Genomic DNA, 13,264 nt, shown 5'->3' with positions numbered 1-13,264 from the left:
TTTCATAACACATGCCACAGTCATGCAACACAGCAAGATCAGCCAGCATTGCAAACAGAGCCATGTGGTGACAGCTGATTACAATTTGTAACCTAAGTAGACAACTGCACTATTCACTTCGCAAGCACAGCCAAAATTTGCTCCAGTGTTCTCTCGGGCAAACAGCCACAGAGAAAAGCCTGCTTGCTAGCACAACAGTGAAAACAGTTCGGCTGGAATGGTCCATGACAATGATGCCCTCCTTTTCATTCTCCAACTGCAAACTTAACTCCTTTGTTCATTTCTCATACGTGCTACATCAGCTCACTGGTTAGTACTGTACTAAGCAGTACACTTCTCAGGTAGAAAATAAAACGCGTGGCGCTGATTCAATTAACCAGCCAGGGCGGCATTATAAAAAATGGCTTGAGCTTTAAGTTGGTTGCATAGCAGGCAAGAGTGCAAAAATATTCATTGCACACCAATAATAAACTTATACAATGGGGGTTATGTTTTTTCTTTTTTTGTGCCTATCTTGAACAATTCTGACACATATACATGCAACAAAGCACCTTACAGGTTAAAGTCAAAAACAGCCCTTGCCAGTCACAGTAATAAATGTCTCTTTTAAGTGCACAGGAAATATCTGGAACACATCAGCTAAGAAAGGGGGAAAAAAAGACCGAGCGCAACATGATTTTTGGTGGCAAGTCCAATTATTCCCACAAGCCTATATTTGAGTTCATTGCATGCCACATCTAATATTTGCAGGTGTGTGATGCTCATAAGTAGTGCCTGCAATGTCATTTTGTTACCATCTTTGACCTTGAACTGGATTCAACTGGCAAGAAAATCAGCCATAATGTGCCTCTGGTTCAGATTTTGTGCACACACATGCATGCATAACATGTAAGCCTATTCAAAGTGCCATGCACATCCAAGTTAATGTTTGCATGTCACACTTGTTTCAATTATCATCTTTTAACCATTACAAATGCAATCATTCGTATGTAGCATTCTTGAAAATAACGCTTAGACTGTGACTATACTTCACAGGCACATATGTGTTAGACTTAACGAGACCTAATTACACACAAGCACACACACACCTTTATGTGACAAAAACCAGTGCTGCAAGTTCCATAGCACAAAGGCAAACCCTAACACATATTGGTCAGATGTGCTACCTGTGACCTACAGGAAAAATAAAGACCGATTTACAGCGCACAACAAATACACTCCAAAGGCACAATGACTTAAAGTGCAGCTCTGCTTAAACAGTATCCTTCCTACAGGAACAATTGCAAAATGTTGCGAGCATCGTTAGAACAGTGTGCTACGATCCTGCAATGTTCACAAAAACTGAAATGAAAAAGGAGGAGTGGGTGCACAGCAGACAATGAGTTACTGTAATTTGTGTTGCAAGGTTCCCACCTTCTCTCTCAACTGCTCTCTAGAATTGGGTTCTCTGCATGCTTTTTATGAACACACTACATCGCAATAACTCTCACTTTTTGTTTTAGCATTCTGATAAAAACATCTTACAAGGTACCTATGATGCTATGTAGCTACTATGTACATCTCTTTGTAAATAGCCTGATACACGATAGATGTCTGAGCAGCAATTTGCTGTTCATACTTGAATGGCAGTTCAAACGGAAAGTGGTTCAGCTTGCTGCATTAAGCATTACTACAGTGAACATAACATTTTACTTTTGTAGCAAATAATGCTTTCAGAGTGCACAGGAAACTAGTGCACATCACCCCCCAAAAAATAAAACAGAACAAGAAGCAAGAAAAAATATGCTCACTTACCCATATCGGCATTAAATGAATGGCAGGCACTGTGTGGGCAACAGCCGATCCTTACTAGGTCCCACAGTGCTGCCAGCATGCTTCAACACATCATTTTTATCAAATGAGGGCTAAATAAATGCGATTTTCACAAAAATTACATCTGCATGGTAACAAACAATATGAATATATGGGTTCAAAGGGTTTGAATCTTCCTTGCATAACCACTACTTGAAGTTTATTCAGAAACTGGCAGTTATGCTCATTAAATAAATCAAACACTACAGTGTATAAATACACTTCACTTTGAGAAATGACTCTGCAATGAAACCAAACATTGTTCACTGTCTCAAAAGACTAGAAACTGAGTTATCAAAGATGACAGGAGCATTTAAGACCTGGCCAGTGACACAAGGTCAGCAACAGGCTATTTTCAAAACCAAATTTAACACCCTGCCATTTCATTCCATCAAGCACTACACAACACAAACATCATAAAACATGTAATGGACAGAAACTAACAGACAACAGGAACTGAGAAAAGCAAACTTTCTCATGGCTGAAGTATGAGGCACATATTTTAAATAATTTTATATTTGATGCCAGCACTTTTCCTACTATGGAAGAGAAGAACATGTTTTTGCATGATGGTGCTGAAAACAAGTACATGTAACAATTCTGACATCAGTCTTGCTCATTCAGATGTATACAGCTGTTGCAAAAAGTAGCAAGGTACAAAAAATATTGGGTTACTGAATGCCACACATCACCAGTTCATGTTCATTGAACCTTTCACTGTTGTGCTTCATGTGTGACATCAATAATAAATGACTACGCCCCAAGAAACACTCCAACTAATCTACAACACACTGAAGACTAACAAAAATCTTTGGTCTCGAGCAGCTTGCTCAAAAAACAGAAAAGAAACCTGCACAAAATGGCAGCACGCACAAAATAGTTGTTAATTAAATCTAGATTACGACAAAATAAATCTCAACATATATTAGAAATTCCTGCATTTGGACCAGCATGAGCACAAGTTCCTTAATGAAGAAACAATACTGAACACATTATTAAATAGTATAACTTAGATAAATATAAAATCCTTTCCAACAACAAGTCATTGCAGCAGAAGGTGTTAATGCAAAGATGAAAAGTGAATGACATAAGCACCTGCACTGATGACTTTCACTCTTGATACTGGTGGTAGAAAACTCCAGGAACCCAGAACCGATACATGTGGTAGGTGTTCCACTGGAGCCTTTTTCATGGGATCATCCAGTGAACCAATTATCAGCCAATACAGGGAAAGGGAGTAGAAGGCATTACCTTGTTCTTATGCTTTCACTCTTTGTACAAAGAGCCTCTATAAAAAAAAATTGCTACGAAATAGGCATGTGCACAAAGATGACTGTAGAAATATCATTTGCTTAGGTTTCACTGAGAAAGAACACCCTTTATGTTGATCAGCGCAACTGAAGCCGTGCAATGAATGACATGTTTAAAAGATGCACAGGGCATGGAATATGCTGCCAGAGACTGCAACTGAACTTGGTTGGCACATGTGTGGGAGGTCCTTCATGTGCATTACATGCAGACTGACTAAAGATCTGTGCTGATCACACATGTGTGTGGCCCTTAAGCCCACCGCAGCTGCACACTTTTGCCATTGCCATAAGTGAGCTGATCACATGACTAACATGTGAAGCCAAGCAATACACTTTCACTGCACTGTGCCTTGACTTGACTACAGTGGAGGTGATGCACCTTCCTTTAGAACCCAAGTATTGAAGATACCTGATGTGTAACCATAATAATACTATACAGTGCTTAGTGAAAGTTCCAGGTTTGTAATGGTCCTCTGGCTAACCTAGTTTAAAAGTTTCTTCTGTGGTCATGACATGGTGAATAAAGAATTGAATTGAAAAAATTGAATTGAAACCAGTAGATTCCTATCACAATGAAGACAGCCTTGAATTTACACAAACCTAAAATGACGAAGAAAAAAATGCAAGCTGAAAACACTGATAAATGCAAATAAAAGAGATTCTCTTTGAGATAGGCTCTATTAAGCTGAACAGTTGGGGCAACTTGGTTCAGTTACCCATGGGCACAATGCAAAAGAAATAGTTATTATAAAGCATTTTGGAACAGCGCAAAGGATGGCACAGCGGACAGATATATACTGGCACTATCGATTGTCTCTTACCTTGCAGGCCAAGTATGTGTCACCTGCAGCATTATGCACCTTCATGCTGTTTTTGCACATGGGTTCTGATGTTCACTGAAGCCAATATATTACATGCCTCTGGAAATAACTCACCAACTGATAGTGTGTGCTATCTGCCTGTTGTCCCATCCTTTACACCCAACTTCTCCCACCTGTGTAGTAGCTTGCATACGCTGGTTGATGCAAACTGTTGCAGTGCCACACCACTGAATGGCCACTTGATTTGCATTTTTGTTTTGCACTCTGTGAGGAAAAACACTGCAACAGACACAGCAACAATGCATAGTACTGTTGCTGTCTAAATAATTGAACATGAGTGATTGAACATGTTTGTATGTACAAGCATTCTTGCAGCCAGTGGATGCCCTTGCACATGGCATGTAATTAGACAGACCCTACTCTTCGAATACATCAAGTTTTGTGAAAGCATGAGGACTATGAGCAATTTTCAGCAAATACTCGTTACATGTCCTCCTGGACAACGATAAAGCTGCTGTTGTAATAAAGGCTCAAATGCAGAACAGCATAAACGCTGACCTCAAGTGATTCGTACGAAAACACTTTCACAGAATGCTCGATTGTTTCCATACAGGCTCCCCCTCCTTCATACTTTCCTCATTTCTGTTCATTAATAAAGCCCATATGCCTAATACTAGTACTTCAGGCACTTTTGTTAAGCTGAACTTTTAAACTGAAAAGACTTACATGGACCGATCATATTCGTCTTAAAGGGAGACTACTGTACATGCACATAGTTCTTGTTCATGTTGATAAGCAAGGTGCAAAGCATGTGCTTAATAATTAGGGATGGACAGGACTTCACTGCAACTACTTCCACAGATGCTGCATATTCTACACAGAGATGCACATCCACACTGCTTGCTGATTCCAAATGAGACAGCAGCACTTAGTACTAGCACTCTATGCCTCTAAAACTCTGCGTGGTTTAGACACACAGAGTAGGTACACATGTGCCATGGCTTGCTAGCCTCTGAAGCAGAACAGACATTTATGAAAGCAGTTCTACAGCAATAGGATCATGCTTTGTAAATGTTTATTCTAAGCATGCTCTAAAATGCTGATCATTTCCTCCAAAGGGAAAGTGAATTTTTAAACTAAAGGCCTTTTCCACAGCTCACAAGCCTATGTGCACATCAATTTAAAAGGCCCACACCAGTCTTTCTATAGACTGACAAGGTCAAAGTGTATACGCACCAAACAAAACTGATTAAACTTTGCTACAGGAAAAAAAAGGGCTGTTCTTTCAGAGCTTTGCAAAACTAGTACACAATCACCCTCGCTGCTCTGTTATGGCACTGACGTAAACTATTCTGAGGCTGAAAAAAACCACTGTGCCAATGCGACTGAGTATATCGTATTTCAACAGCCTGTTTGGCAAAGATGCAGTGAAACAGCTGCCTTTCTGAAAAGCTCAGATTGCACTAAAGTTGCCCACGCCAGCGGGGATGGGGTGCAAAGAAATATATGCTGGAGACTTCCCCAACAAAGCACTCCCTCAGCCAAAAGTACTGTGGGAACAAGGCCCCGCTAAAAAATAAGTTTGCAGCATTATCACCGGCGAATGGCTGGCTTTGTTGACACGGCGATGCCGGACACTTTATGTGGAGGCCGTGACTCTGATCCAGAAACTGCCCGACCCTGAAGGTGCATAGAGGGAGTAGCAACTGCTCCAGGAATCCTAACAACCATCGCTGGACCACCTGAGCCAGAAGATCTAGTCATGACCGCAGACGACCTTGCTGCCGAAGAGTTCCTAGCAGACGGAGGCAGGGGGCCATGCAGTGACGCAGCCCGAGTGTGCGCGGTCAATGCCCCGCCGCTGCTTGGTTTGGCCTCTGATGTGGAAGCAGCACGGCGTCGCTGAGGGAGGTTCCCAGATGCTGCACCAGGTACTGAGGCAGCAGTGCCACCACCTCGAAGAGCTGGTGGCCTGGTGTAGGGGACAGCATCGGGGTCAGGGCCTCGTTTTTGCTTTCGAAGTTTCCGCGAGAGCTCACGCTCCAACAGCTCTGCCTCCTGCAAACATTAGTACTACTCAGCACAGAATACTTAAGCACCCCGGTACAGTGTTGTAAAATGAAGAAAAAAGAATGCAGCAAACTGCCATTTCAACTTGAGTGTTCACACCTACAGAACACAATCAGTGTCTGATAATTATCAGTATGGAAAAAAAATTTGAAATGCGCCTTTTGCTGCACAGGCATTTCTCAGTCTCACCATGCTAAAGCAGAATCAGTGTAATATATACCTTTTGTGCAACAACATCAGGGTTAATTTATAGAATATGCATCTGCAAAAATAGCTACAGTGAATCACCCAATACACAATTTTTCTGCCTGCCTATCCTTTAGGACCAGCACAAACTGCCAGCTTTCTTCTAACATTGCCATCCCTACGGACACAGGCTGGACAGCACATTCACAGGCAGGTAGACAAATTACACAGTGAAAACTGCATGCACTGTACGTGGCTCTCCATCACTTTCTGCACAAGTCTTGTAAATCGACACTATGCGTACACGAACCTGAAGGCAGTGGCTGACCAGATTGGACTCTGCATCTATCTCTGCCATGAAGTCTGGTGAGGCATCTGGTGAAGGCTCGCCCGTTGCTGCCGACGAGTTGTCACATGCTTCATCCTCTTCCTCATCCCCAATGGCACCGCCATTGCCGACCTGATTGTTGTTGTTGCTGGCGACACCAAGAGTGCCAACCTGCTGGCGGCTATGGTGCTGGTCAGATGGTCTCGACACATCTGTCTCCATGGCACCGCTATCTGTGGCGGCAGTGGCTGTTGGCACGTCACTTTTGATGGTGAACGGAGGCACACGCACAACCTGGCCCGAGCAGCGATGAAGGGGCCGACCAGAGTCCACTTTCGACTGAATCTGTCTCAGGCTCTGAAAGTACTGGGTCGGCGGTCGTGACTGCGGATTCGCCCACACAGTCAGTGGAATGGGTGAACCTGAGCCCACAACGCTGCTCCTCTCGGCTGTGATGCTGCCGCCATTTGGCGAGCTGTGAGACACAGGAGCGGCCCAAGTGGCCACTGATTTTGGCCGTGCACCTGCCATGAGTAGAAGTGGGAAAAAAAGATTATGCAGCATTCTTAAGAGGAAATCTGTAAGTGCAGTTGTGTAACCTTAGAAAATACAAAAAAAAAAACACCCACAACAGCCTCATGCATCCCTTTTCAAATTGAAGTATACAAAGCAGTTGCCAGCGTTAATTCCAGGGGTGCCAACAAGTCACTCTAGACGTGTCCACATTTCGTTGGACTGCTTATTGTTAACCAGCAGACAAGCAATTGAAAGAGGTGCTCGTTATGCTAGTAGTTCGTGCTTCCATCATGCTTGTAGTTAAGTGTGCCAGCATTCAGATCGCCTGCTTTATCTGACTGAACCCAGTGTTCTGGGAACACAAAGTAACCTACAACAGATGAGGTTTCTTATAAATAGAATGTAAGCCAATGTGACATATATTAATGTGAGAGCATTAAGCAGCTTGTGAGGTGGAAAAGCCGGCATTGTCATCACCGTCACCACAGTCTAAGGCTGCCGTAACTCAGTCGTGTTGTTAGTGCAGGAAAAATCCCAGGAGCAGCAGCAGCGGAGGCCTTGCACAAGCTTTCCACTTCTCGTGAAGGACACCAGGAGCTCTGAGTGGGCGTGGCATCACCATCCCTCCTTGAGGAAGTGGAGTCGAAAGCTTCGATTGCACAAAGGGGCCTATAGGAGCAGTGTGGAGCCATGCAGTCATGTGGATAGTATAAAGAGCGGGTGCTTGCTTGCTCCTGACAAACGTATGTGATGGAGCCGGTAATGTCTACTAGTGCGAGGCTTTCTTCTGAGTCAGCACCTTCCCTGAATGCTGATGTCCATCCACATTGACAGGTGCTTGACCACGAGAGAACGCTTTTGCATTTTACTCTTAAGGCAGAGCTTAAGCATCTCCAAAGCTTTTTAATACAGTATGCCATTTCAAAAGCAAATATGATAGGACGCTCTGAATCTACTCACCTTACCAGAACTTCAGCTAAACACAAGCGACTATAACATCAGACAGTGTTAGAGCCCAGATGCTATTTGTAAGCTAGGAAGAAGACCAGCATAAATGAGGTGAAGTTTGCAAGGAAACATTTTTTCACAAATTGTACCACCATTCCACGCTAAGTGAGCACCTAGTTCCTAAACCATTTTATGCATCCCATTGACCATCGTCACAAAGTTGGCATCGATTCATGCAGTACTAAATACTTCTATCAATCATTTTTTCTGCGCACCTTACGTGAGTGGAATCACCTTCCCACAGATATGTATGCATTAATAACAATGAGCAGTGCCGAGTTGCAATAGCTAACATTGTATACTAAGGTGCTATTTAATTATTTATGTAACTACTGTTTTCATTTTTCTGTTTTTACCACTCCCTCCTTGAGGAGCACAATAGATGAAATTAAATTTGTAAAAAAATCTGAAAAACTAATATGAGCAATCACACGCTCTTCAACAGCGTTAAAGGTGCACACGCTCCAAGCATTCTTAAAACTTCAAATTATTGTCCTGCGTGTCCAATTTATCTATTAAATTGGATTAAACGTCCCGGCTCCTGTCTTTCCTTTAACATACCTCCGAGCGTAGGAGCAGTCAACCATCATATGGAGTGTCTTTCAGACAGTCGCATGGTGGCTTGTCGCTCTGCCATCGGCGGAGTGATACAAAGTAATACACGGAGTGATCTACGAAAGCAAAGAGCCCACGTATATCTTTATTTCCGTGGGCCTAATTTAAGGCTATGTTGTCTGCAACTGAAACTATTCATTCATGAAAACCTAAGAAACAAAATAGAAGTAAAGGCGAAGCCGCCCCCAGACTCGCTGAAAGGCACTTCATGCGTTCGTTGACTCCGCCTACTCTCAGAGGTCAGTTAAAAAAAAAAAGGTGCAAGCCGGGACGTTTAATCCAATTTGGTAGTGAAATCGACCGTACAGGACAATAATTAGAAGTTTCTAAGAATGCTCGGAGCATGTAGATCAAGTTCCCGCGGTAAAAAGGCAAGCTCAGAATTCTCTTCGTGCACCTTTAAGTTCAGGAGAAGAGTGTACACTGCAAAGCATACATTGAAGAGCATACATTCTGCTTTTCTACAGCAGAATCTGCCTGACTGTACTGCATGCAAGGCTCCGCACACTATTCACTGGAACAACATACTAGCCCATTCATTCATGCTCTCAGCTTCCTTCCTACTGTAGTTCTCTGTGTTGTGATCTCTTTTGTATGTGGCACAACAGTGACACAAACAAATGATGATAATGGTGGTGATGAAGAATTTTAATGGCGCAAGGGCCACTGGCCAAAGAGCACCATGGCATAAGGTGTTTTGGTCTATACAAGATGCGGTCAAGGACCCATCTTCCAAGCATATCACTCCCAAAAAGCCAAGCAGCAGGCCAGGGAAAAGCTTGTGCCCATTGGAAACCGATGAAACACAAAGAAATCATTTGCTTGGTACTGTAGAATGCTAGTCACCATGGCACTACAAAAATTCGCATTAACCAATATGCACAAGTTAAACAGTTTGTGCTAATCCAATTCTTTATTTTTTTTTTGTTGCTGAAAAGTTTTTACTGAGATGCAAACAAAGGTCCCCGACCGTTCGGCTTATCAAAGAATTCAACTCTACATAGCTTGCCTTAAAGAGAGTGAATTGTATTGCAATCAGTAAGGTGTGTTCAGCAGAAAGTGAACCCCTCTAATTAACTTGAAGTCATAAAAAAGGAAAAAGATTTTGGGATAAAAAAGATTTTAGACAAGCAAAGCAACAAATTTTTTGGTGTACTGACCATGTATTGCAAAAATTACAGCCTTCGACCAAGCTTTACATTGCAATGCAAGCATCACTACACAAACTGAGCACTTATTTACAATCAGAGGTGTACTCTGTAGTGGCACAGCAGCGCACGAAGCATGATCGACAAAGACGAGCACACAGTGGCGTCAATTACAGAATGGCAGCAGTGGCAGCTTGCCACCTCTGCTTTGGTTCAGATAACATCAGAACCAATGGCAAGGGCCGAATGCACTGCCCCTTCCCGCATGCCCTCCCTTGGACTGACTGCCCTGCTGCTGTTCCGTGGAAAAGGGACTGGCTTGCCCTCACGTCTTCAAGCTTTGAAAACAGCAACAGCGTGTATCAGCTGGTATAGTGCGATGTAAGAGCACTAGTCATGGGCATGCACTGCAACGTGCAGGCTTCCTCGTTAGTTTGTGGCATCACACATGTCGGTGTGCAATTCATTGCCTCGCCAATCGCCAGTTGTGCAGTGTGCAATGCGACTAGTGCGCGGTAATGTGCAGTCTGCACACTGCCGACGTCTCAATCAACAGTCCTGCAGTACATACCCCGACCAGACAGCATATGGACTTTTCGTTTCTGATGACACAAATTTCGGTTGATACAAATATTTTTCGCAGCCTCTTGAGATCTGTAGAAGCGAGATTCTACTGTACATCATTTTTAAAACCAGAGGACCATTCTGCAAGTCGAAATGTAGCCTCCAGTTCAGCCACATTCTCACACAGCTCCTCACTACTTGCAGGAGCTGAACATATGGCCAAATGGGTCATCTTCATCTATTTTCCCAAGCCTGTGACAGGTGGCAATACTTGGAGAATGCCCAGATACAGCATTCCCTATTTGTCAATGCAGGGCTCTACAATTAGAGATAATGTCTGGATCAGAGCATTTATCAGAACCAGGTGCATTAGAAGTCCACTCATAACAATTTTCTCTAGTTCAAATTACTCAGAATTTAATACTCCAGCCAAATACAACAAACTTCTTCCTCACAGCAAAAGAACTGCACCTGTTGGGGCTTCTGAAAGCACTTGAACTGTAGGAAAACATGAACTGTCCACAGTACGTTAATGCATGGCAAGTGCGCTGCACTATACTCTCAGCAATACTCTAAAAAGCAAACAGACCAAAAGCTCAGGAATGTAAGTCATGCAGCAGGCCAGAAATATTCACATAAAGTAGAAGTGTGAGAATGTTCGAATACGAATCGAATAGCAAATTTTCTAAATATTTGATTTGCGAATCGTGTACCAAGTATTCGGGTGACTGAATATTCGGTATTCGGGTGACCGCGCCGATGAAACATCTGCCAATCCTCCTCCTTCTCCCAATTCTCCAGTGCAGTCATTTGTTTTCTGATCGTGCGACACACATTTTTAATCTGCAGCCACAGCACAGCAGGCTGAAATAAATTCTCAATAGCACAAACCTGATAGCACTCGTGACGCAACCAAATCAAGAACAGTCGAAGAAAAATCTACCACTTCACGCGGTCGGAACATCGCTAGTGGCACAGGTTACGAGCGACAGCAACCACAGCATGACACAAGCCACGGTAGGTGTACACCTTTAAAAAATTTATTTATCCCGCTGTCAACGCGTGAAACTAATTTTCCTGTGAAATTTTGTGGTGAACGCCAGTACGCCGGCCTGCGAGGTCACTATTAGTGACTACAAAAAGAGCAGCATCTACTCCTATTCACCATTTAGTTCACTGACCATCCTACTCCAATAAAGATTCATTCATTCATAAGACAGGCATTTATGTAGAAATGTTTAGTTTTCAGAAGAGACAGAAGCATGCCGCAACTAGAAAACAACAGCACTGAACTGAATACAACAAATGATGGTGATGGATGGATGGATAAGGCTGAACACTTTAAATCGGGCGGCGGCTCAAGCCACCTAGCCATGACTTATGAAACTTTACTCTTGTCTTGATTTTAGCCACCAATCAGATAACCTTTGCTTGGTTACTTCTACTCGCTTAAAATCTACTTTCCCTTCACCATCCCTAAACCCCAGTGCCTTGGATATATCAGCCCCACTGCTTTCCACTGTAGGGTGAAGCCCTTTACAGAAAAGTATCAAGTGTTCAGGCATTTCCTCTTCCTCTCCGCATGCAACACACAACATGTCTATCTCGTGATGATGAATGCACGCAGTGCCAACTGCCGAGTGCAAGAAGAAGTTTTCTACTCCTGGTTGCAGGCGCGCCCACACCGCGGCGCTGTCAGCGTTTCACTGTTCTGTCTCTCTATAGTTCTGTTTTCCGCGTCTCCGCGCTGTTTAGTTCAGCGCTGCGGACCAAAGGCGCGAAAGGATTGTATTGGCCTGTGTCAGCAACATGGCTGGTTGCACGAAAAGTGCGATCTGGAAACATTTCATCAAGGATAATCCGCAGGAAGCGACATGCAAGATGAGCAACGCCAAACTTTGGATGTCGTCTGGCACGACACCACTGGCGAACCACCTAAGGAACAAACATTATGCTTTGCAGAGCGCGTTTTTGGCGGAAGGCGGGAAGCAAACAAGTTTCGGCAGCGCATCGCAGCCTTCTATCAAATGTAAGTTTGACACGGCCAAGGAGTTGTCGCAGCGCCAAGGACAAGAAATCACGACGCGGATTGCTTGGATGCTGGCACTTGACCTGCAGCCATACGGCTTTGTTGAAAACCGAGGGTTCAAGGAGTTAATGCATGATGTGGAGCCATTGTACAAGATCCCCTCTTGGACAATTTTTTCAACAACAATCATCCCCGACCTGTACAGGGACACTGTAAGCGCTGTCAGACACCGAATTCACGCCGACCTACAGGAAGGTGTACAGTCTTTGTCGTTCATCAACATGTGGACGTCGAGGTCAAACTAGAGCTACATTAGTCTCACGTGCCATTACTTGACCTTGAACTTCAAAATTCAGGCATTCACATTGGGCAACCAGCACGTGATTGAGTCACACTGTGTGCAACACCTTAGCACACCTGGAAGCAATGACAAGTGAATGGGATCTACCACTGCAAGAGGCACCCATTTTTGTTGTGACAGACAATGCTCGAAATTTCCGTGGAGCTCTTTGGGACTTTCAGTGTACCCCCATGCAGTGTCTGGGCCATACATTGCAATTGGCCATCAAGGATGCCAAGGAAGAAACTGCAGGAGTGCCCGCAATTCTTAAGAAATGCCGTGCAATAGTGGGCCATTACAAGCACAGTGCCCAAGCTGCAGCAAAACTGAAGGACTGCCAGTAGCGGACGGAGCTACCCCTCCTGGAGCTCGTCCAGTATGTAGACACCACGTGAAATAGCGAGCATAACATGCTCTCATGTCTCCTTCAGCTTAAAGAGGCAGTTTGCCTAGAACTCCCTACCTCTAAGACAGTGGT

The 13,264-nt window shown here is 43.7% G+C and overlaps 1 protein-coding gene across 2 annotated transcripts in view; it reads right to left on the bottom strand.

The window, feature by feature from the left end:
* Nucleotides 1-505: 505 nt before the first annotated feature.
* Nucleotides 506-13,264, bottom strand: part of LOC144115686 (uncharacterized) — a 92,937-nt gene continuing 80,178 nt past the window's right edge. For both annotated transcript variants that reach the window (XM_077650154.1, XM_077650155.1), the window contains exons 16-17: nt 6,549-7,090; nt 506-6,040 (exon numbers count right to left, since the gene is read on the bottom strand). In XM_077650154.1, the coding sequence (XP_077506280.1) occupies nt 5,576-6,040; nt 6,549-7,090 (1,007 nt within the window). In that variant the 3' untranslated portion in view covers nt 506-5,575. The remainder of the gene's footprint in view (nt 6,041-6,548; nt 7,091-13,264) is intronic.

This window comes from Amblyomma americanum, chromosome 1 (genome assembly GCF_052857255.1).
Source record: "Amblyomma americanum isolate KBUSLIRL-KWMA chromosome 1, ASM5285725v1, whole genome shotgun sequence".
Classification (NCBI taxonomy): domain Eukaryota; kingdom Metazoa; phylum Arthropoda; class Arachnida; order Ixodida; family Ixodidae; genus Amblyomma; species Amblyomma americanum.
This window is presented reverse-complemented; position numbering and strand designations above follow the sequence as displayed.